This window comes from Diadema setosum, chromosome 8 (assembly GCF_964275005.1).
Source record: "Diadema setosum chromosome 8, eeDiaSeto1, whole genome shotgun sequence".
Classification (NCBI taxonomy): domain Eukaryota; kingdom Metazoa; phylum Echinodermata; class Echinoidea; order Diadematoida; family Diadematidae; genus Diadema; species Diadema setosum.
In genome coordinates this window covers 20,525,667-20,552,993 of record NC_092692.1, presented here as the reverse complement: position 1 = coordinate 20,552,993, position 27,327 = coordinate 20,525,667, and the positions used below count along the sequence as shown (strand labels likewise).

At 37.2% G+C, this 27,327-nt stretch overlaps 1 protein-coding gene across 1 annotated transcript in view; it reads right to left on the bottom strand.

Moving 5' to 3' along the window:
* Positions 1–5,633: 5,633 nt before the first annotated feature.
* The window catches only part of LOC140231932 (uncharacterized), a 101,059-nt gene continuing 79,365 nt past the window's right edge, over positions 5,634–27,327 (bottom strand). The window contains exons 10-15 of the mRNA XM_072312079.1: positions 24,849–24,965; positions 23,688–23,732; positions 20,082–20,572; positions 18,669–18,712; positions 17,189–17,306; positions 5,634–6,103 (exon numbers count right to left, since the gene is read on the bottom strand). Of these exons, the coding sequence (XP_072168180.1) occupies positions 6,028–6,103; positions 17,189–17,306; positions 18,669–18,712; positions 20,082–20,572; positions 23,688–23,732; positions 24,849–24,965 (891 nt within the window). The 3' untranslated portion in view covers positions 5,634–6,027. The remainder of the gene's footprint in view (positions 6,104–17,188; positions 17,307–18,668; positions 18,713–20,081; positions 20,573–23,687; positions 23,733–24,848; positions 24,966–27,327) is intronic.

The following is a 27,327-nucleotide window of genomic DNA, read 5'->3' as shown; positions in this document are numbered from 1 at the left end:
TTTTTTGGTGCAATCTTATACATTTGAACCCAACAAAATACAAACAAACAAACAACAACAAAAATAGGCTATGACAAATGACAACCTTTGCTGACATTGAGTGATGACCAATGACCAGCTTTGCCCACTTGCAGAGCTGATGTGACCAGTAACAAACTTTGTTGACTATTATAGCCAGACTATAAACCAAAGTGACAAACTCAGCCACCTCTGCAGAGCTACATTTGTATGGGGATGACCAATGACAACCTTTGCTGACTCTGCACAACCAATGGACTGCATGGACTGTGCAAAGCTGTATTTAACAACCTCTGTTGATTAGGCAGAGGTACGACCAAAGCCTACCTCGGCAGACTGTGGAAAGCTCTGACTAATGTTGGCAGAGACGCCATAAGCAGTGATTATTTGGAGAAGGAGAAACACAAATTCCTCGGTTTAACTTTTTAAAGGGACAACTGACAATATATGAAAATAATATGAAATATGAAACAATGTTAGTGACTGAGAATAGCAGTCCTCAAAATCATAATTTTGTCTGTTCTTTCATCTGTCCTCAATCACAGCATTGTACAAAGTAACATCCACACAAACAAACACACACATAGCCACACAGTCACACAGATTCACACAAACTGAAATTTACACCACTTCATGGCATGGGCACAGAGTATTACCAGTCAGACACATACAACAGATTATGACTTACTGCACAGTTTTTTTCCCCTTGAGATTTGAATTCTTTAATGATGCAAACTCGGAGAGAACTCGAGTAGAAATGCTGAATTTGTATTATTCTTCTCATACAGCCAGTTATCATTATGTCTTTCTCTGTGCAATGAACACGGTCATTAGAAGTGTAAGCCCACCAGTGGCCCTTAAATTGGTTGTATATATATATATATATATATATATTTTTTTTTTTTCTAGACAAAGACAGGTGATAGACAGTGAAGTTGCATTTTGATCCATCATCAAATGCTAAGCTTAAGTAAAACGATATTTCCCAAATGCTTCAAATTTCACATGTGAAATTACATATGAAAAAAAAAAGACCCTAAACCATTACAAGAAAAAAAAAAACAACACAAACAAATTTAAGCTTTGGCAGAACACCAAATATGCTATATACACAATGTAATATGCATTTGCCCCAGAAAAGTGATATTTCATTCGTATTTGTCATGATGTGCAAATGATTGGAATCAGTTTCAGTGCTTTTTATAGTGTCAAAAGAACAATATAAAAGTATAACAAACTCTTGCAAAGATGAAAGACATGTATTGAAGGACCCAATAGGTTTTCCAAAAAAAAAAGAAGAAAAAGAAGAAAAAAAAAACACTTGTGCTAGTATGCTATCATATGCCAGCATATAAATACATATATAATATGTATAAATATATACACAGTGAATATATATATATATAGAGAGAGAGACACAGTATTGCAAAAATATACTGTATATAAACATCAGAACAAGGAAACACTCATTATATTCAAGGACACTTGCCAATGTAATTTGAGTACCGAAAAATGGAAGATCGTCAAACACCGTATGAAAGCGAAGAATGATTACATGAAAGAATGCTGATTAATTTAATGATACTATGCATTGCTTGCATTATTAATAATATGCTTGGTGGGGAAAAGAAAACAAAGTAATACGCAATCATCAGACATGCTGACGGCTTTTAAATGACGAATACAATACACACTGCCATATTTACCTGTCAACAAAATTGTGGTATGACTTTTGCAGACACAGTGATGACAGAAAATTAAAATCTACTAAAAAAAAAAAAAAATCCTTTTGGAACACCACTATTCAATCACCAGGCAATGTGTGAGGAAAAGAATCGCGAGTGAAGCTTTCATTGTACCTTGGCATTTGGTGATTTTTCAATCAGTTTTGGTGGGTTTGTGTGTTTTGGCAAAATGTTAGAACTTGGCACCCCATCGACTGAGTCAGGCATGCAAACATGGCACATAAATAGTTACATTTGTTCCCATTGTGACACTGGTCTAAAATGTGCAAAATTGCACCCGTAAAGGTGTGCCTAGTGTGATACAAAGCTGAACCTACTTTTCTCCGAGTGTATGATTGTAAATGCAAGATGACCATCACTTCTGACAATCATTCAGCAGCTAAAATCCCCCCTTTTTTGTAAAGGCTATTACTGTTAACATAATCAGATTTGGTTTGAAGGATGAAAATTTCTTCCTTCTTTAATTCATAAAAAAAAACTAATTGGCCAAGAGCTAGTAAAAGTAACATTAAAATACCATGACCTTTTCTGCCTTCTCCCCTTATTTCAACAAGATGTCTGTTTTGTTTGATTTTGCTATATTTATGACAGTCACATACTGATTGTTACTCATATATATGCAGAAGAAAATAAAAAGGGTATTTGGCATCATAAGAAGCAAATGTTACCAACCACACGGCATCATAATGAAATATCAACACACATACATATACACGCATACACAGAAACATACACACACACCAACAGTCACAAAGAATAATGTATCAAAATATAAATACAATAGAGGTTTTTTTTTTTGGACAAAAATGTTAGAAATACCTTCTGGAGTTCACACCTATACCTTTAGATAGATTTCAGTGCCATTTGTAGAAAGAGAGCTATGTGTTTACATATCATACAGAGAGAGAGAGACATATATATGTCCATAAAATATATATATTTTTTTGGAACACTTGGATGAAAGTGGACTCTTCAGTATGAAAGTCTCTAAAACTCTGTTTATCTGTTCCCTCTCCTGTTCACCATATTGTAGGTATACAAATAATACACATGTAAGAATGCGTTTTTAGTAAAGATGCAGCATACTCGAGGGTAGGCTACTTACAACAGTGAAACATACATAAGGCGCAGCCGAGTGCATGTCACATGACATTGTGAATACCTGAGAGTGATGAGCTGCATCTCCACTAACATCACAAAATTAAACCTGTGCATTATTTGTTTTATAAAATGGGTTGAAATTAATCAATGGCATTTTTCATGTACCTTTATGGGTGAATACCAGTTGGTTACACGTAGAACTTGCTGAAAAGCCAAGATGGCTGCAGAAGTTTGTTTCAAACACTTGGCTGGTACACACTGCACGCCTACACATTAAGGCACGAACTAGAAGTTGCTTACAGAAATAAGTAATTGAGAGTGTGCAATGCGCTTGTAACAACTGATTGAGAACACACTGCTATTAAAAGTATGCATTGTGACATCAGTGAGTGTGCAGTTATGCTAGATCTTGGTAATGTTCCTAACGATCACATGCTGTGCTGTTATGTTCTTTCGTTGCGCATTTTTTGCACGGCTGTGCATGTAAGTAAAAAATAGAGAATGCATACGTGGCTTATTTCAGCACTGCTGATTAGCGACATTCTTGAATTATATCCCATTCTATAATACATCATAATTCATAAACATGTATTAATCACTAAAATCAAGTTGAACTCCTAGATACAAAATAATGTCAACATCAGTGTATGAGCTAAAATACATGTTCATCAAATCATGCCAAGAAAATATCTTCCGTCTTACCAAAGATATACACACTTTGTATATGTACAGATATACCTATTGTAATAATTCTAATTCACATGACTATTACAATACTGAATTCTATGTATTCTTTATAGTGTAGCAAATGTTTACTTAAAGGATATGTGTAACTCTATAATATATAGACACATATTATCTATAATATTTGTTTTTGTCCTTGATAAAATTATGACTACTCACTCCTATGGCCGAAGCAAATACATGTAGTTGTCCAGTAATTCCCACCCTGTCCACCAAACTCGAAAACAACTGGGCATTCCCAGCTGATGTATTATATGGCAGGATATGACATTTTGTGGCAAAAGTATTTTACATTGACCTGAATTTGACCCTTCACCACTATCACTGTGATCGGTGAATGGTTGTTCATTAATTTTTACACATCCATAAAAAAAAATCATAAATAAAAAAAATGAACATTCCTAGCTGGAGTTACAGCAGAAAGATATGTCCTTAATTCCCAGAGTTCCTCTGCAACCTTTAACCTCTGACCTTGAGAACGATTTTTTAAAACCAAAATCTAATCAATGCATTCACAACTCACATGGCACAGATTTGGCCAGGTAGCAAGATAATCCAATGAAATGTGTTTTCTTAAATTGTAATAATACCAAATGGATGGATGCATGGACTGAAAAATATGGACAACTAGCACTACGAATACAATGTCTCCAGCTCATTGCTGGGTAGATCACAGGTATAATGAAGACCAAAATTCTTCCTCCTAATCCTGAGAGAAATTAGAACTGCAGAGTTTACAGTATAAGTACATGTTGCCTGATATGAGGTAAGGGTGCACTGGTAAAAACAAACAGTTAATATAATCATAAAACACGTGCACGGGTGACAAACTTTGGGCCTGCTTGGGAAAACTTGTGAAAGTACATTCTTAAAAGTCTGTCAGCTTTGAATATTAGTTCAGTAGTCAAACAGAAGAACTGAGCAGGTGGATTTGGAAATTCCAAAGGGTTTAAAGGGTTGCCAAAGGAAATCAGCAACTAGTACTTTTTTAATTTGAATATGCATACAAAGATGTCTCATGCTTGCCTTCATTCTGTATATCATTGACATGGATACAATGTAAATCTACATTTCAGTCTACCATACAACCAACTCTGTTTTACATTCATGTAAAAATACAATCAAATTGAAAAAGAAAAATCAAACCCTGAAAAACAGCAATTTGCCGTAAAATGAATACCAGTCCAATGACGACATAAACAAAACAAACAATAAACCCAGAACATAAAAAGAGTCTCAATACCTCAAAATACACAGTTGGAATGCAAGAATTCCAGCAATAAAACCCAGAGGAAGAAAAGACATCCACTAATGCCCAGTTTGGTGGAAGGCTAAAAAAAAGGATGATACATTGTAATAATATCAAAAAAAAAAAAAAGATCAAGCAAATAATTGGTGTATCTATCCCTGCAGCTACACAGTCCCATGTACTTAGTAACACAGACTGCTGGAACTGAATGGTTTCACGCCATGACTAACAGACTTGCCTCACACCCTGACTCTGAAATGTCTACAAAAAATTGTACTGTCACTATTCATATATTTATGTACAATGTTCAGATTTTCTGGTTTTATTCCAATTCACATGCAAATGAGGTAACATTTCTATTTGTACAGTCACATAATAAAGTGGTTTCATATGCCTGTTGAATGTCAGGCTTCCAAGGGCTCTGAATTTGAAGAGAATCTTCGAGTCCTGGGATGCACATGATTTCTCTCTTGTAACACTACCACCATCAATATCATCATCATTATTATCATCATAATATTAATCATTATCATCATCACAATAATCACATGCACTAGCAACAACCCATGTTGCCACACTCTCTGCATTCATTATTATCGCATTTGCAAGCTTAAAATGCTGTAAATATTTGAGAGGGATGATTTTTATGGAGCGTATCAAGCAAAATGAATGTAATATATCACATCATATATACTCTTTTTGACTGTCAACAGTCTGAGAATATAGATTTATTTGGACCACATTAAGTTTTAAAAACCATTTGAATGTTGTTGTTTTTTTGTGCTGGTGTCACATAATTGCACAAATTGTATGCAGACTATCACACAGCGAAACAGTCCATACACATTGTGGTAGGTGATGTATATTGAGGATTCTGTTTATACAAATACTTTAGCTGAAGAGTGTCACTCAAATGAACAATTTTCATACAAACAAACACTAGAGCTTCAATCCCTGTCAAATCGACAGACTCACTGGTATAAGATTGTTCCATCTTATTTTCTCTCTTCACAGCTGAATGTAACCACCATCCTGGTGCTTCACTTCAACCAAACATTAATACATGTACTTTTTCTTGAAGTTATTGGACAGGCCTCTGTGCCAGCTACCAGACTGCAGATACCGTAAGTCATCCTCTGAAGTATCTCCACCACTGCCGTTACCATGGTTTCACTTCTGTTTCAGCATCCACCGCATGGGAGACCGTTGGAGCACTCTCCTCATGGAGTCAAAGTGCTTGAAACCACTAGAAAGAGAGAGAGAGAGAGAGAGATGCAAGGAAGTGTGAAGATCTGAATGAAATACTGGTAATCAACACGTGTCTACTGAATCTATACGCCTTCCTACAGATTGAGTCATTAGAATTAATCTTGTTAAGGCAGTCCTTCCCTCTTGTATTTGTGGGGGGGGGGGGCAAATTTCATGAGGAGGCTGCCAAATCATAGCTCACAGCAACATATGGGCAATATGAAATGAGAAATATGGGAAAAGTTAGCACTCTTTTCAATTCCATGCATAAAGTGCCTTTGGCATTTTAAAGTTCACATGATCAAACTTTTGAATTCTCACATCAATGTGCTATCAAGTGGATATTTCCATGAAAATTAACCAAGTACTTTAATTGAGAATTCTGTGGTGTCCATGGTCTGTGTCTGCTCAAAAACCCTTTGTGTTTCGAAAACAAGGAATAACTACCTTTAATACTGATGATCAAGTACTGCCTGATAGTTATAATTTCCATAGGCTGACAACCATGCATTCAAATTATTAAAGTGGACTAAAAAAAAACATGTAATGATCCATTCAAAGAGTGAATATACAACAGCCAAATATATGTAAAATATATATAATATGAACACAAATTAAAAAAAAAATGTGTCAATCTGTAAACATACATCTTATTGTACCTTATTCAAACCATAGCTGTGCAACAAAGCATGCATTAACAGGTAATAATCATGCATTAACAGGTAATAATCACCAAGATATGTACAGGCTGTAACATAAAGGAAATTGAAGAATAGAGGATAAATTGTAATAAAATGACTGGGAAAGCAAAAAGTGAAAGAAAGATAGAAGGAGAGACATCGTACATTCATGTCATCATTTCTCATCTCCAGTAATCACTTGTCAAATATGGAAATAAACTCAATAAAAGTGGAAGAAAGAAGCCGAAGTAAACCATAGAATAAGTCTTTCCCACATTTACTTATACATGTATAATCACCCAGTAACATAATGAGAAGTAGCCATATAAGACATCATATCTGCCAGAAGTGTAAGTATCGCTGAAGAATTTGTGAATATCCGGGCTTGCAATAGGTGCATTGTAGGTGTATTTATCTTAAATATGTTTCCCTTGATTTATTCAGAGCACTGTTGGGGTAAAAAATGACATTGTGGGAGTATCTGTCTATAGGAGGAAACAACAGGGTAGGCCCACAATGTACCTATTGTGAGTTTGTATGTGTGTGTGTGTGTGTGTGTTTGCATTTAATGTTGTTGTTGTTACTTTTGAAGCAGAAAATAAAAAAAAGGACTTTCTTTTTATCCTTTAAAGTCGTTTCATGATTTTACAGTATGTGTTTTAAATGTTTTTGTCTTTGTATGAGATCACAAATTTGAACGAAATATGATTAAACTTTATGTTGCAGCTTTGTATAATGATATAGCAAAATACATAAACAAGCGGAGGATATTTTATAGTTTGAATGAAATTAATCATAACAAGGAAAGAACATGCATGTATGTGCGAGCATACGAGTGTGCACAAGATCATGCCAAGTAATCATTTGCTCTTAATATTATTATCATTTTTTTAACAGCGAAATGAAAAACCCAAGTGAGAGTCCATGCAACCATAAGTAAACATTGAGAACATTTTTCCAGATTTGTCAATTGAACGAACGAAAAGGCAGAACAGGTGCTACATCCAAGGAATACAGTTGGGTTAAAAAAAAAAAACAGGGACAGTGGAGGATGTAGTGGATGGCATTATTACCATGCTAACCAACTTAATATTTCCTACTTAACCCATTTCATTCTGAATTTTGAATTCCCCATAGACTTAAAACACAGGCCACCCACCAGGTTCCCGTAGGAAATGGGTTAATAGACAAAGTAGCAGACAGGGAATTTCTAATGAATATATACTATATCTATGTATTATAACATTATTTGTTGATAAAATTCAGTACCTGAACTGATTAAAACTGGAAGTCTCACAAGAGAGACTCCACTGCCATTCACGTTGTGGTGAATAATATATTCACAATACGAAAATACAAAAACAGGGGGAAAGTATATAACATTAACAAGAATCAAAGTTAAAATGACAGTGATCATGCATCACTTTAAGTAAAGCAAAGTTAGGTAGATATGAATGTTTTGCCAGCAAACATTTCATGGAGGAGTAAGCTTTACTTTCTAATAAGAATTGTTGAACCTACTGGTAAAGTAAAGCATTAAAAAGCAGATAGAGGTACACATGTACTTTATATATTAACAATTTGGCACAGCCTCATTTTTTTCCATAGTCCATCTGAAGAGGGTAATTTATTTCCCCTCCTACAGCAAAGTGATCCAAAAAGATGTGAATACCTCACATACTAAATATTTCACGATGGTGTTTTTTATTTTTTACTGATTACCCCAAGTCATCTGACATCCAGAAAATTAAGGCCTAACAAGAAAGGGATGGGGCCTTTTTATCATTCCTTCACATTGATTGCAAAGTCAACCCTCAGAAACATTCGGGTTCATGAAACATCATGATGGCAAAATATATGCCATCAATGATACATGTACACAACATTAGGATTTTATCATCACTCTTGACTAATTTTTTGTACCATTATAATAGTTTACTGGGAAAAAAAAATCAATCAAAGCATGATATCAAGAAGCAAAAGGCTGTGGACTGAGCAAGCAATACAGTGAATGTCTACAGCATGATACATATATATGTGCGTGTGCATGGGTGCAAAAAGGCGGTTAACGAGCAGCTTATCGTAACAACACAAAAAAATGCAATCTTTCACATCATCACGGTCTTCTTTATAATTCACCTTCCACTTCTACACAGTACCACCTCAATCACTGTAATCATTATCACTCTCAATCATTAGATTCACTCCATTACCATCATCAATGTTTTGGATCATATCATCATTATATTGAAACAATCTTTAACAATCTTCAATTTCAAGTTATCTCATCGTTGTTATTTCTTTATGATTAGGCCCCTACATTTTCACGAGTGACCTAACTGATCACTGCATATTAATGACAAAACATTTCGTCGGAAAATGTAGTCTAGATATTACCTGGATTGCTATACAGTATACAAATGATGCATATTACAAAGTGCTTTAGTAAGAATTATTCACCTGATAGTTAACTTCTAAACATTCAGAAACTAGGAATGTCGCTATGGCAACTGGTATGCCTCCGCCATATTGCATGATTCTCTTAATAGGTCTATTGTACAATGTCTTGACAATGTGTGATGACAATTTCACATAAGTGGCAAAATATTAAAATGACAGGTTTGTCACAAATGTGTTGAATGTTCACTTTACTTGAACTAGGTTTAACTGGATGAATGGCTATATTGTCTGAGAGTGCAGGTATTTGGAAATTCGAGGGCTTACTTAATTGACTTTGATCCTTTTATAAGTTTATGCAAAGAGTAATTTTCAAGGTATGGAGAAAAAGTATAATTTCAGTATCAAATAATAAAATTTTAGTATTCTAACCTGGACTCCGACCCTTGACCTTTGACCCTAAAATTCCCAAGAGAATCATTGCCAGGTAGAACATGCATAAATATGTACTAAGTTTCATGATGATATCTCAAGTTATTTTCGAGATATGAAGAAGTGAAATTTAGCACTTTCACTTGACCTTTGACCTTTTGGCAAGAAACTTCCAAGAGAATCTCTATTGGGTAATACATGTATATAGTAAGTTTCAAGAAAAATCCTGCATTGCATAAATATGAGGGAAATAGAGAAATTTTGAGTTGACCTTGAACTTTGACCCACAACCCCAAAATTCCCCATATAATAACTGTAAGTAAGTACACGCATATGCACTAATTTCCATGAAGTTACCTTGAATCATTTGCGAGATATGGAAAAAAAGGGAAATTTTAACATTTTCACTTGACATTTGACATTTTGAAAATTTTTTGAAAGTGAAATTTTGAGTTGACCTTGACCTTTGACCCACAACCCCCAAATTCCCCATATAATAACTGCAAGTAAGTACACGCATATGCACTAATTTCCATGAAGTTACCTTGAATCATTTGCAAGATATGGAAAAAAAGGGAAATTTTAACATTTTCACTTGACATTTGACCTTTGAACTCATGACCCGAAACTCTCTCTGGAGAATCTTTATTTGGTAGCTGTATACACTAAGTTTCAAGAAATACCTTCAGGCATTGCATAATGGGGGAGATAGTGAAATTTTGAGCATTTGACCTTGATCTTTTGACCTTTGACCTTAAGCATGTGCACCCAAAAGGTGATGGGCACAACTTCGCTCACTCACACATATACATGCCAAGTTTCATTACGATACCTCAAACGTTTTTTTGTTACGCTGTCCACAAACTTGACTACAGACGAAAGGACGGACAGACGGACAACCTGAAAACATGATGCCTCTGGCGACACTTTGTGGCGGAGGCATAAAAATTGAGGCAAAGCTGATTGTGTTTTGGACTGTTCAAAAGTTACAGCAGATGAATAATTTTACTAATGGCCAACCGAGTAATTTGCATTATTTGTTTTATAAAGTGGTGACATGATTTGAATTCCGCAACAAACATTGTTGTTAAATCCCCAGGCCAGCATCAGCTCTGAGCTAACTAAACTGCACACACAAACACACACAAACAATTACAATGCATTACAACGCATTCATAACACACAGTCAATACGCAGCTGAGCACAGACAAGCATTTGTTTGTACCAGTCATCAGTATACTAACGCCTTCTGACATGGAAACTTGAGCCTTTAGGCAAAACAAAATGTAACTCTCAGCCAATTATTTGATGAGGATCAATATCACCAATTGTTAATCATTATTGTCATCATCATTATCATCACCACCCCAGTAGTATATGCTCTCTTTTAACAATTGTCACAGTCTGTAATGCACAGCATGTATGTTGTTGCTTTGTAGTTTTATGAAGCTGGGGAGTCACAACAAAGGAGAACCTAAAGATGGAAGGATGAATGAATAGGTGGATGGATAGATGAATGGATGGATGGATAGATGGATGGATGGATGGATGGATAGATGGAAGAATGGATAAATGGAATGTTGAATGGATGGATAAATGAATGAAGGATGGCAGGAAGGATCAATAGGTGAATGGATAAATGGATGAATGGAAGGATGAAGGGATGGAAGGATGAAGGGATGGAAGGATGAACAGGTGGAATGATGAATAAACAGATGGAAGGATAAATTAATGGATTGATAAATAGATGATTAGATGGAAGGATATATGGATGAAAGGATGGGTGAATGGATGATTGTAAGGATGGCTGGCTAGATGGCTCGATGAATGCAAGAAATTTACTTCCTGGTTAACGGGTGGAACTAATAATCAGCCAATAAATGCTTCCCATTTTATAAAAATCTGGGTGGGGGCTGGGATCAGTTGGAAGCATGTGACTCTCAAGCCCCGTTTTAGCAGAGCCTTGTTACCATGACAACCTCTTGATAGCATCCAGTAACTTTTTATTTTACCCTGCCTGTTAAAATCGTCCCTGCAAAATGATGCCTGGACTTTGTCATGGTAACTCTTGCTAAATTCTAATTACTGCTACATTACTTTGACATTACCCTGGTAAACCTTTTGTCAGAATGCAACTGTGGTAACATTCGTTAGATATACTCAACATGCATGTGCAACATTGCAGACAGAGAATGACTGACATGTCATGTGCCGATCACACGCATGGATTGTAACCACTAATATCTATATAGCTGAGATCAGTGATTGTAACCACGTCTTGTTTACAAACATCCTGCCCTAGCTTATGAGCGGGGTAGTTGCATCAGTGGACACACCCATTCATAGAAATCTATAAGGACAAGGTTTTTGGTGTGTGTCTGTTAAAATGGTACCCCTCGCTCTCTCCTGCAGTTTTATTGCCTGAGGCGAGGAATTTTGTTCTAGCAGTTGCGGTTAGGCCTGTTAAAATGGGGCTTTAAAAATATAGAAGTATATATGCGACTGGAGAGTTTCTTGAGCAGAGCTGCCATCTCCTGTAGATCAAAGAGCACGTTGATGCACGTACAGCAAAAAGTCAAACATGTTTTGAAGGCAAAAGGCATATTTACGTGTAAAACCATAAAATGGCACACACAAATCATGATAAACTTTAAAAAGAGATATAGCTTTAAAGATTCTGCCACAATTCAAAACATGTACTGATTATCAGTATCATCATACCAGTTGGTAGCTCTGCTTAAGGTGTAAATATGCATTACCTAGTGACACAATGAACATGACACAGAGGACAGAGTATTTGTGAAAATAAGTGAGAAAGTGACTTGTTTGTTATTCTTCCAGTTTTTTCTTCATCATTTTCCTTCTTTCGGTACAGTAGGTACTGACATGTCTAAGAATGAGTCCAATGCATGAAGAACCAGGAAAACTATGCGCTAACATGAGTGGACCCTACAATGATTACGGTAATGGATATTCAGGTCAAATTCTTCTGAAGTCATTGAAACACTAGTCTTCCCATTAGTGTAAAATAAACACTACCCCCTTTATACTGTGCAAGGAAATGCGTTGACATTGTAAGTATGCAAATGGAATAACTTTCCATTAATTGAACATCAAATTTGTCTGTAAAAGTGAAAGCAGTGAATTAGTATCGGGTGACATACAATATCATTTTTGCGGTGAACGCACACACTCATTTAGCAATAGACTCAACTTCATCGAGGTATCATCACCATCAGATTAACCTTGTGATCATTCATATGGCTATGTCAACTTATGAATCTTTCAAGCTTTTGAAAATTATGACAAAACTTGATAATGTCAACCACAATCTATACCCCTAAAATGTCAAGGACTTCAAAATAAGGTTTCTAGGGATAAACTAAAAAAAAAAAAAAAAACCGGATGTACACTTGAAGTGATCATAAGAAAATACATGATCACTTCCAAAGTATAATAGGAAAAATAGATACACACATCGTTATGATATTTCACAAGCCACAAGGTGTAATGCACAATGACCTGAGAAAAGGAAGAAAAATGGAGAACTTGCAAGAAGGCATCATGTCCCATAGTTGACAAAATAAACACCATGATTTGTTACATGCACAGATCCCAGATGAGAACAGCCAAAATATATATATATATATATATACATATATATATATATATATATATATATATATATATATATATATATATATATATATATATATATATTTGGGTCAATTTTGCACGAGGGTTATTCCACACTCCTCCCCACTGTTTAGATTCCCATCTCTAACATATGCTAAAAGGCCACATATAAATCCAATCAAAAGCAGCTCATCAATTACTTGATGGTCGCCAAGGAAATGAAGATCATCTTTCCTGTCAATAAGAAATGTAACTATGGCAACTTGAATGCCCCAAGGTGCAGCATGGATATATCATGAAGTGTAAGCATGATGCTGACATGGAGCATGAAACCCAAACACACACGTGGATTGAGAGAATGCAGTAATATTAATTGAACATACCAGCAAAGTTTGAGGGTAATCAGACAATCCTGTGAAAAGTTATGAAGATTAAATGAAGTTCTGATGTCAATATCGCTGGATCAGAAGTCTACAACATTAGGTGAAATCATGCACAGATGATATATAGAAAATGTAAAGGAAATTCAACATTCAACATGTATTTTCATTGACTTACCTCTTTCAATAAGCAGGGCAATAATTCCATCCTAAACATGTGTCATTTACAAGTCAAAGGAATTTGCACTTTTCATGAAAAATTAGATTTTGTGGAATTCTATTTACATTCTCAATGTATTGTTGTGCATGCGTGACATCATGAACTGTTACTGTAGCAATCTGTTCATTCAGCGATGGTGGTACAAAAACTTTAAAAATTAATAACTTTTCAACAGATTGTTTGATTTCCATCAAATTTGTCTGATGCATTCTCCTAATATCACTGCATTCATTCAATCCACAAGTCATGTATATTTGAGTTTCATTCCAATTTGATGTCAGTGATAAGAAACAACTAGTAGCATTTGCATGACAGCAATTTTCCCTGCTCAGCTAGGTTTAAGTGTAACACATCTGAAAGACAGTAAGATTTTATGTTCAACTGGATATCTTGCAATTTTTGTGAGCAGTCAAGTGTAATATTGCTTATAAGGCACCACTTTTTCCTCCTTTTAATACTCATGACCAAGTTCACATTCATAGCATTATAAATACATATATCAATGCCGACAATTTACAGTACTACAACTTCAGACATTTGAAAAAAACAACCACACACACAGACACCAAAATCTGAACAGAATAACTCTGTTGGTGTGCCACGGTGTGAACTCTCTGTGTGCCACATTATTCTGAGGCCACATCGCATGAGTGCTTTTGGAAAACTTTTGCTGTTCAAAGCCATGTAAGTTTTTTATAGAAGCATTAACCCGTTGAGGACGAGTCCCTAGTATACTCGGGCAGGTGTCTATGGGAAATGCGTGTTGTAGCAAAATCAGTCCGTCCTCAACGGGTTAATATGTTACGAACACAGCACTGTAAAGTGGTATGAAATATTGCAGTTGCTTTGCTGTGATTTTAATTTACAGCAAAGCCATAAAGGCCATTATGTTTTCAATGTACTGTGGCATGCTGCGATTTATTGTTGGGTTTGTGAGCGGTTGTGCAATTAAGCAAAATATGCAAATTTGGCAAGCCATTGAATGAGTTAGGCCTAATAATATGGCACACACAGAGTTATATCAAACACAGAAAGAAAAAAAAACCCCGACAACAACCAAGTGTTCCATCAAAGAGCAGAGACAGTTTCATGTCAGTACATGTTATGTGGATGGCTGCACATGCATAATTAAAATGATGATGATACCCCTCCACCTGCACATAGAAGTTTAAACAGAAGAATAGGCATTCCAATCCAGCAAAAAACATGGGATTTTCTCAAATATCAGGCATTAAATCATGACACACAAAGAATGACCATTAATGCAAAGAACACAGAGGCATCACAAGAAAGGACAAGAAAAAAGAAACATATTAGCAGTCTGTAGAATGAAAACAAATGCAGATGATCATCCTGATTTTTAAAGACATGATGCTGGCTAGTTTCTACCAAGAAAGCATTAATTGTGTTTGAGAAGATTTGAAGAGCTGCATTATACAAGCTGGACTTTGAAGAGCGCCCTCTATGGGATATACACTCCCATACAATGCAACCGAGTCCTATTTGATATCACATCATTTAACCCATCAAGCCTAGAAACCAAAACCCCTTTCCTGTGGTTTGGTGCTGCATCTGTTTATGATAATTTCTTCTTTTTTTTTTTTACACCATACGTCATGAGTGCTTCACAATGTAGTGTAAACGATTTGCTTTCATTAACCCGTTGAAGACGAGTCCCGAGTATGGGTGGGCAGGTGTCTATGGGAAATGCGTGTTGTAGCAAAATTAGCCCATCCTCAACGGGTTAAAGCCTTTCTTGCTCATATACATTGTAGGCGCCATAATTCTTGTTTGTTTGTTTTTCGTAGCATTTTCACGAGCACCTTATAACAGTACCTACATTTATGCATAATCATATGATTGGCAAAACATCTTGCAGGATTAAAAGAAATCATTTCTCTATCTCTCTCTCAAATTGGCAAATTCTGATAAGATATCTTTCTGATTCAGTAGGGATTGGATGAAATGAACCAGATTCATCCAATCTTTCTTTTGAATGTTAACAAGTTTGCAGTGGTGCTGCAAAATTTCGCCAGAACTTGTTGGGTTATACGACGTGAATGCCTTTCAACGCTGTACTAGCTCCGCTAAAGAATCCCATTTGCAGTAGCATACTGTTCTCTCTATTATGAAAGAAAGAAAAAGAGATAGAAAAATAAAACCAACTACAGACTGGCACCACGAAGCTATTCAATGCTATGAGAACAACTTGACTTTACTGTGTTTCGGGTCAAGGCGCCATGTAGGTCTACAAGATATAAATGAAAAAAAAAAAGAATCAATTCAAGCTACATTGATGTTGTGTTGCAGTCAGTCAGCAAAGGCATCTATCCAAAAAAAAAAAATAAAAAATTGAAGTTTTAAAACGTCAAACGAAACTCTCAACAGAATTTTATTTTGTCAGTCAACATATTTTACTTCATTCAAATTTATTCTTTTTTTTTTTGGTGAAAGATTACTGTAAGACCAGAAATATTCACGGCAAGAAATTTTTGCAAATTAGTGCTGAAGAACTGTTTTTGCTGTACGAAACTTTTGCAGATTGCAACTGGCATTGAATACATAATAGTGTAGACAGGAACTCTTTCATGCATTTTAATTATGTGAATCTTGGCTCCTCGCAAAATTCACAAAAATGACATGGCCACGAAAATTTCCGGTTTTACAGCATACAAATTTGACACATACACCACATTTTTTTGTGATTTTCAGCAGCTGATTTTTTTTTTTTCATGTTATGCCAGACGAGTAAGATTCTCTCAAGCAGTTTTAAAGGTGTGTTTGGTTAGAAGTTGAGGCTCTCTCAGATGTTTGCATGGGTCTAATCTGGTACCACTCATATTTCTCCTTTCCTTTTGCCTTTTCTGTGTACGCCCATTCTGTAGTAGGATCCCCGGTTAAGGGCATTATGCTTTGACCTGTTCCGTCCATGTTTGTCACTTGGGGGACTGCCTGCACCGTTCAGTTGGTGGCTGGCACCACCTGTGAGGGCAGGGGTGCTCGGGCACACCCATCCATGCACTTTAAAACAGCCCTTGGCCCTGAGGGGGCTAATATCGCCATTGCCACCACTACCACCACCTGCATTGCGGTGCTGGGTGCCCTCTTTGCACCCCTTGGGGATCGACACCTGTGGTGGGGTGCAGCCGCCACTGGCATCGCGGTTGTGCACCATCAGCCACGACTCTACTAGGTTCCGGCCTATGAAGGCCTTGAAGTTGGCCCTGCGACATGGGACGGGGTCAACGCCAGGAGCGGCTGGGACCCTGTGGGGCTTCCTCACCCTGCAAGGGGGGTGATGCTGGGGGGGACGGTGTTGAGGAGGGGGGCATGCGTACCTCATGCAGGAAATGGGCATGGCATCAAAAGCTTCATACTCTTCCAGTCGGCTGAGGGACCGAGACCGCCGCCGGGTGCCAAAGTTGTCCCCTCTTCTGTGATTGGGTCGCCCTCTTACTGTGTATTTTTAGACAGAGAAAGCAACAAGAAACTATCATAATTTGGCCAATGACTTATTTATCAGATAAGCATGTATAATTAGAAGAGATATTAGAAGATAAGGTAGAATATGCCACAATCAAGGAGATACATTGGAAAAAAAAATAGTGTTTCAAGTCATTTGAGGGAAAAAAAGACACCCACTGAACTATTGAACAGCCAAAAAAAAAAAAAAAAAAAAAAAACCCTCCGGTACTGATTGCTAGCTACAAAAAAGTATAAGCAAAAAGGTATTATATTTGCACTTTTATTTCAGATTCAAATATTGCTATTCCTCAGTTTCCTATTCTTTTTCAATTAAAATAGCAATGTCTTTACTCATTTGAGTCATAAGTTTACGAAATCCCTGAGCCTTTTAATAGCATTAGCATAATGTAAGTGACACTATTGCTCAATTGCAAAAAGTCGCATGAAAAACAACAGGTGTTGGTGGATTTCATCTGTCACATACATACTAAAGGGGCACTTCATATGCAATTCACTTATGAAGATGTATAGTGATAGTGATAGTGATTGACTTTTTGATAGTCTGCCAGAAATCCTTGGTTTACCTTTTTTTTAACTGTTGTTTACAATGAACATAACATTTACACCCTCCCCCCCCCCACACACACACTAAAAAAGGATATTATATGCTGTTATGCTATAAATTTCTACAGCATCCATAGCATTTCATGATTTTTATGTCCATTTCATGACCGGATATATTTGTGAACAAGATCCACAGCAACAGAGCAAGAAGTACAGTATGTTCTTATTATTCAAGATGCAAAGGTTGTGATTTTCAACACTGGGGATAATGTGCGCTGCATTCATATTATACAAAATGAATATTCATTTGGCACGTTGTAAGTTTTGTGAACAAATTCCCATTTGAACAAATTCCCATTTTGCCAAAAATTTGCCAAAATAGAACTAATATGAAATATATGTCATACGATTACACTCTGGCCCTCTTCTCCACACAACTGGAAGAGAATATATGGGCATGACATAAGAAAGGGCCCTTAGCCCTATCGTACACAAACGCCATAAAATGGCACGAAGTTTGACAAACCAATATGCGCAAGAGAAGATCAGCTAAATAGCTGTGCACACATGCATAGTCACATTAAACAGTGGTAGGATTTGGACAAAACATTTGCTTTAATTTCATAATAGGGGCACTTTGAAGTGGAATTTCAGAGAACCGTTTGCAAATTTAAGCACATCCGAATTCATTCTACAATGTGGTGAAAACTCAATTTTGGTATTTTATGCCCTAAGGGCCCTTTTCTCATGACACGGCCCACATGCATAATTTATAATTTCGGAACTTACACATCACGGATGGATCCTCGTAGAATTCAAAATCATGCTCCAGTCTATGATAAAGGAAGGAGAAAGAATTGCATGGAACAATAGCATGGGGCAATAGCATGGGGCCATCGCGTACACTAGTGAAAAGTGGTCCATAGTAATACTGTTCATGGTTGTTTCTGGAACACACTGAATGCTGCTTTTTTAAGTGTATTTTTCTCCTGAAAATTGAATTTGAAAACAGTGATGACTTACAAAAGGTGAAATTCCTTGAATAGAATTCCTGGCTCATTGCAACAGTTTTTGTGATTTCATCTATTTCATACTTGATGATCCGATACATTCATTATTTTGTCAGTATGAACTTCCGTTTCTCACGTCCATGCTATATATCGTCGCCGGTCACACGAACCGACGAATCCCTAAGGTTTGCGTAAGAATGACAATTCGAGAAAATCGCGTTTGAAGTTAACCCATTTTTGACTTATGGTTGCTACACTTTCATGTCTATAATTTCCAATTATTTTTGTAGTACATCAGACTTCAATTCTTGCTCTAACTTGTGATGTTTTTATCGAATTGTATTGTCAACAAATAAGCGGGAAATCGTCAAAGAGCTGCATGCATGAATTTTCGGTTTGCAAAGAATGTTGTCATTTTCCATGTGTGTCCATATGTACATGTACATTGAGCATTGTCATTGTCAACGCATGTATTACATTGTACGCGCACTGTGCGCGCGGTCAATGAACTGTTGAATCTCAAAAACTACACGCAAGTCAATGCGCACTGATTTGTCGGTTCGGTGACCGCGCGTACTAGTACACGCGGTCACCGAACCGTCGAATCGCCTGATTGTTTAACACACGCATCTATGGGGAAAACAAATAATTTTCACAAATGGAATTACATACTTCTACAAAAGTGATAACTACGTAAAAATTACACCGAATTACACACTGAGAATTGCAGAATATGTAGTATGGAATGTCTACTATCGAAATGATTGAAAATCTCAAAATCAAAAATTTGACCCAAAATCGAGTGATTCCTCGGTTCGTGTGACCGGCGACGATATATGTGTGTTCTCATAAATTTGATAAAATCTACAATATCAATCAATCACAAGCATATGATATTTCATATAATTTTCATACATAAATCATGCATTCTTACATCAAAATAGTCAAAATCTGAATTGTCATAATATCAAGTACAAAACAACAGTTTGCAAATGTTCCAAAATGTTTACAGACAGGTTAATGGGCAAGTATATTTTCAATGTTCTGTGACAAAGCAAGTGTGATCATTTCAGATTAAAGGGTACTGGCATGATAAAAAATGACAGTGTATGATTGCCAATTTAGTTTAATGATGACAGCATGAATTATTACAGTAAATTTCAGGATGGAATTTCAGGAGGATGGAACTCACTGTGATAGCCTAATCGCCATACTATCTCGATCCATGTCCAGATCTCTGACCACGCCTTCGTAGCCAGCAAGGTTGTCTGAGGAGGCAGCGAAGATATGGCCAAAGCTGTCCTCCTCGTCACCGGTCGTGGTGCTGCTCGAGTGGTACTTCAGCGAGCCGGTATCGCCACCCACCGCTCCTCCAGCCTCTGGCTCCTCAAAGCTGTCCTCCCGGCTCTTCTTGCGCTCCAGGATGGACATCTTGCTCTGCGAGTCGAGCCGTTGGGCCCGGCGCCTCGGCATTGGCAATACGGTGTCCTCCCCTTCGCATGATGCGGCCGCTGGCTGTGACGATGAGGATGTTGCAGCAAAGTCACTCGCTTTGTCCAAGCTGCCGTCTGACGTGTTCAGGTGATCACTGTCATCAGCCCTGATTGCATCAACATCGCCGCCAGGGATGTCATCATCATCATCGTTGTCACCATCATCATCCGCATCATCCCCCTCATCGGACTAGAATGATATTTGTTACTCTGTTAGAAACTGATCTCCTCTCATTTAGTGAGTTTTCTGAGACACGCGCAATGCCATTTTCCTCCCGTACATTCACTTTATTCTTATATTTAAGAAAAAACACAAATTTTTGCATAGCACAAAAATTGCCAGAGAGCAAATCATGTCAGTGCTCACTCTGAAAAATATCGATATTAGAGGGTTCAGATATTTAAGTACCAATAGAATTCCACAATGTCTATCTGAAACTAAAACATAAATAGTTCTCAGAATGGCTCAAATTCATCTTTCACCATTTGGAATTTGCTTGTAATATATCAAAAGGCTCTCTCTCAAAAAAATTGTCTGGTTCATGCAATTTGATACGATAATGAGTTGTTTTGGAGTATTTTGAGATCAAAAGTCTGAAATAGTATAAGTCGGTGTACCCGATTTTTATTCCTGAAGTGCCCTCCCCGTACAGTAGTGGGTAGATGGAAAATGCTATGGAGAATGCTACTCATACATGATGATCAAAATGTGCCCTAGGTGTAGCATTGAATCGCATGCAGGTAACAAGCTGTGAACGCGATTCGCTCTCACACAATGGATACTTTTATGGCCCGATCATATTGCAATCATCGTAATTGATTATAAAACATCACATACATGTACATACGATGTAGCAACAATGATCTGTGTTTTTTTTTTTCATCCATTGCTTGTACTCCGTGATCACAGAGTTTAACAACTCACTAAAATTGTGGGGAAGTTCCGATGCACACACACAAAAAAAAAACTAGAAATGTCGCTATGGCGACTGATGCCTCCGCCATAATGCATGATTCTCCCAATAGGCGTATAGTACAATGTCTTCACAATGTGTGATGACAGTTTCACATAACTGGCAAAATATCGAAATGACAAGTTTGTCAGAAATATCTTGAATTTTCACTTTCCTTGAACTGGGTTTGCTATAATTGTCTAAGAGTGCAGGTACACATATATTGGGGAATTGAGGATTTTTACTTGACTTCTGACCAACCCTTTTAAAAGTTTATGCATTGAGTAATTTTCAAGGTATGAAGAAAGAGTGTAATTACAGTACAAAATAGATTTTTTTTTTTGCATTTAAACCTGGCCTTTGACCCTTAACCTTTGACCTTCTGGCTGGAAATTTTCCAGAGAATCTCCATTAGGTAATATCTATTAAATTTTAAAACTAATAATGCAAGCATTGCATATACTAGTATAAGAGGGAAATAGTAAAATTTTGAGGAGTTGACCTTGACCTTTGACCCCCTGACTATTGACCCATGACCCCTAAATTCCCTAGATAATCCCTGCCAGTCAGTACATGCGTATGTACCAAGATCCATGAAGATACATTGAACCGTTAGCGAGAGAAGTGATTATAACATTTTCACCTACTGTAACCTTTGACCTTTTGACCTTTGACCTTACGACATGAAACTCTCTCTGGAGAATCTTTACGCAGGAGTACATGATTGTTTACTCTAAGTTTCAAGAAAATAAATTTGGGCATTGCATAGATTTAGGGGAAATAACATTTTTTTAACATTTGACCTTGACCTTTTGACCTTTGACCTCATACCAATGTCACTAAAATCTACTCAACTAATTGCCCCATCATACATCATTCTTGGACCAAGTTTGGTGAAAGCTGCTTCATCCAGTTTTGAGTTATCACGTAGACAGATAAATTTTAGGATTTGACCTTGATATTTGACCTTTGACCTCTGTCTGACTTCACTAAAAAAATAATCAAGTAATTGGCCCATCATACATCATCCTCGGACAAAGTTTGGTGAAATTTGCTCGATCCAATCTTGAGTTATCGCGTAAACGGATACAATTTCATGATTTGACCTTGACCTTTGACCTTTGGCCTTCGGCCGATTTCACCCAAAATCTAATCAAGTAATTGCCCCATCATACTTTATACATGGACCAAGTTTGGTAAAATTTCAGTCAATATTACTCAAGTTATCGCGTAAACGAATGCGGACGGACGTACATACGGACGGACAACCCGAAAACATAACGCCTCCGGCACCACTTCGTTGCGGAGGCATAAAAAAGAGAGAACAATAAATGACATGTATATGAAGGGTTTGTTTGCAAAAACCAATAAGTCCATTTTTGAAGATTTTGAAGTACGATGTCTGTCATAACGTACAAAATAATACCTTTTAAATGATATATTGGTCACTACATATAAAGGTATATTTTTGAAGTTATGGTCAAAAGAAGCAAAAATTTTTGTATTATTCTCTTTATATTTCTTGACCTTTGATCGCAAATATCTCCGTTTGGCAAATATGGACTTATCGGTTTTTGCAAACAAACTCTTCATATATACCATAGCTTTGCAACTAGAACAGGGAACTACCACAGTGGAAATTTAATAACCAGGGCACACAATCTATTTTTGAGATGAACTTGGCAATGTATTACACACAAAATTAAAAAAGAAAATCAACTGATTAGTCATGCTCTTCTTTGTTTTGAAGTAGAACAAATGTGACCCGCTACAACAAAAGGATCCTAAAGTCGCTGATGGATGAGCCAAGAAAAATCGAGTTTGAAGTCAGACCATCAAAATCTGTCAAAAGGTTCGGATTTCTGGTTTTACATAATTTTGTAGTCTAATGTATTTTCTATCATCCGGCGAAATTTCGAAGCAAAATGATCAAAGGAAAGGCCTGAAAATAGCATTTTTCTGGGCCATGCTTGGCTCGCCCGTCAGCGACTTCAGGATCACAAATACAGCCAGCACATGTATGAGAAAAAGGAAAAACACTGCCATCAATTCTACACATGTATGTATTAGATAGAGACCCATCTTTAGAAACTTTTCAAAATTAAGTTTTTCCCCCAGTTAATGCATCAGCATTCTTTGTACAGGACACCTCAAGTCTAACTTGCAATATTCCTGAATTTTGCTTATCTCCAAAGCTCCATTCTCGCCACCTGTTACTTCTTCACACGTTATATCTAGGTGCTTCCTCAGAACATAATGCTTCAGTACCAAAATCAGGTGAATTTAAAGATATCAAAAAATACAAAAAGAAACAGAAATTGAAGAGGAAGAGAGAAATCCTTTGAAACTCACGTAAACTCCTGTTGTGGTCAAGGAATCTGAGTCATTCTGAAAATGCTGTTGGAAGAAAATAGAATGGCATGGAATGGGAAAAAATTCAGGAGATTGTAAAATTTGACAGTTGTCTAACTATACTTATAGTCATCTAGATATCTAGGCCTACTCAAATGTAGTGTATCATATTCATGTCTATCTGGTTTTTAATTTTTAATTTCTCTATTTAACATCTTCTAATATCTATTCATGTAACATGTACAAATTAATCTTTTTTGTTAACATATATATATATATATATATATATATATATATATATATATATATATATATATACTCTAAGGTATCTATTGATCTCTTTATCTACAGCAGTTGCAAAACCAAGAAACAATCATTGCACATACAAATCGCGCATTCTTTTCAAACCTACTCTGCATTGATGTACATATGTTGTTTGACACGTATATAATCAATGTACAACACATCTTTAATACCTTGATCTAAATCTAACACATATTCTGATTTCATTCCTTATACTAATTATACTGCATCTTGCTCAGCCACACAAAGGTAATTTTCTTTCCTACACTGACATTATCACTCCCCAATCATTTGAAATACAATACTTCAATTAAAATAGTGTAAACATTTGTGATGTGCATTTAAGGAGACTGAATGTCAATACATATTACAAGCATTCACAAGGACCTTGATTGGTTGAGTAACCTTTGACCTCCATTCACTGCAGTCACGACCGAGACATTTCAAATATACCTTTGTCATTTCGAATTGGTAACAGTCTGACAGTAAGATCAGTATGCAAGGGGTTCAGGCGGATCCAGGAATCCCACAAAGGGGTCACAAGAAATATTTCTGGTGCAACTTCTGGGTTTAATCAAGTGACAAGCAAGCAAGCAAAATGGGAAAAGAAAAAAAAAAGGCTTCAGCGCAATTTCTGGTGGTACTACAATCAACCATTAAAGGGGGGCCGCAAGCTGCCCCCTTTATTTCTTTTTGTTTCAAGAAAAATCAAGGGGGGCGTGTGCCTGGTGCACTCCCCTCCCCTCGATCCACCACTGAGTAAAGGAAGAACAAAGTTGAGAGAATGCAATCAAAGATAACGAGTGCTCATGGGATTGCCGAGGTGGTTTGGGTTGTTTGGGTTCACTCGACACGTACCGCCAAAGATGAGTCAGCGCACTCAATGCGCAGCTTATTCAGCTTCTGCTGCAGGTCATTGCGCTCGATGACAGCCTGCGCCATCTTCTCATACAGCTGTAAGAAATTCTGATTGACCTGCAAATGGGATCAATGGACACGTTATTAAAAACTCTTCATTTCTGCTAAAACAACAACAACTACTACTACTACTACTACTGCTGCTGCTGCTGCTGCTGCTATACTACTACTATTACAGCAGTAACCACCATTTCAATACTACATGTACTACAGAACTGCTACTATTACAACTACTACTGCTACTACTATACACTGTACTACTACTACTAGGCCTATTACTTCTACTACTATACTACTACTACTACTACTATTACTACTGCTTCTACTACTACTACTGCTTCTCCTATACTACTACTCCTGCTGCTACTGGTAAGAACTATTACTGCTACTAATAAGAATATCTTGCCTTAATACTTTCAAATTTCCATCACTAGAAGTGAATCCCTGAGCCAGAGCAAGCATTATTTTGGGGAGGGATGGTTCCCCTGCTTTTGTGCACCACTGTTAGTTTCATCCCCCTCCCCCCCCCCCCTTCCTGGGGCAGGGCATACAATCCTTGTTCTGTGTGTGAATAAAAAGTGGGGCTTGCCATCAGGCGCGCCGGAAGCAGTTTTGGATTGGGGGGGCAAATATTGGAGGGGGCTCACGATAGACCATATGTTACACAATACACACACACACACACACACACACACACACCTATATATATATATACATCTATATATATATATATATATATATATATATATATATATATGTATATATATATGTGTGTCTGTGTGTCTGTGTGTGTACATATATATATATATATATATACATATATATATATATATATATATATATATATATATATATATATATATATATATATATATATATATATAAAATGTAAAGTGGCGTACGGTGGGTCGAAACATTGGGGGTGGGCACCTTGTGGAAAAGTAATTTTGACGGTGTGTATGCATGTGCGTGTGTGCGTGCGCAATAATGGGACTACAATACATTACGGAATGTGATACATTCAACAACGCAGTCATTGAGCAACATTGTAAGTTTTCCTTACATGGATTATGGAATGACGGTGTGAAACGACAAATTATATACTGTCAGCAACATCAGGAGAATTGCATAACAATGAAATGCGAGCGAGCGGAGCGAGAGAGCTTGAAAATTTTGACATTTTACAGTCCCCAAACTGCCGTTTGTAGCTATATCTTTCGCTTTGGAAATTAAGGGGGGGGGGGGGGGGAGGCATCGGGCGCAACTGCTGGCAATTACTGGCATGACTGGCGGCAACATTAGGAGAATGGCATAACCATTCAATGCGAGCGAGCGAAGCGAGCGAGCTTGAAAATTTTGACATTCTACAGTCCCAAAACTGGCGTTTGTAGCCATATCTTTCGCTTTGAAAATTAATGGGGTCGCATCGGGTGCAACTGATGGCAATTGCTGGCAGCAACATTAGGAGAATGGCATAACCATTCAATGCGAGCGAGCGAAGCGAGCGAGCTTGAAAATTTTGACATTCTACAGTCCCGAAACTGGCGTTTGTAGCTATATCTTTCGCTTTGAAAATTAATGGGGGCGCATCGGGTGCAACTGATGGCAATTACTGGCAGCAACATTAGGAGAATGGCATAACCATTCAATGCGAGCGAGCGAAGCGAGCGAGCTTGAAAATTTTGACATTCTACAGTCCCGAAACTGGCGTTTGTAGCTATATCTTTCGCTTTGGAAATTAATGGGGCGCATCGGGCGCAACTGCTGGCAATTACTGGTTGCAACATTAGGAGAATGGCATAATGATTCAATGCGAGCAAGCGAAGCGAGCGAGCTTGAAAATTTTGATATTCTACGGTCCAAAAACTGCCATTGTAGCTATGTTTTTCGCTTTGGAAATTAAGGGGGAGGCGCACCGGGCTCAACTGCTGGCAATTACTTGCTGCAACGTTAGGAAAATGGCATAACGAATAAATTTGACGATTAATTTTGACATTTTACAGTCCCCAAACTGCCGCTTGTAGCTATATAAATATATATTTTTAGCTTTGGAAATGAAGGGGGGGGGGGGGGGGCGGCCCAGGCGCAACTGTTGGCAATTACTGGCAACAACATTAGGAGAATGGCATAGCGATTGAATGCGAGCGAGCGGAGCGAGCGAGCTTGGAAATTTTGACATTTTACAGTCCAAAAACTGCCGTTTGTAGCTATGTTTTTTCGCGTTTATTCATTTATATACATATCTATCTTATTTTATCTATTTTTATTTATTTGTTTATTTATTTATTTATTTATTCATTTTTTTTTTTTTTTTTGGGGGGGGCTTTTTGGGGGGGCAAAAATGCGTTTTGCCCCCCCCACTTTTTGGATTGGGGGGGCGGCCGCCCCCCCTGCCCCCCCACTTCCGGCGCCTATGCTT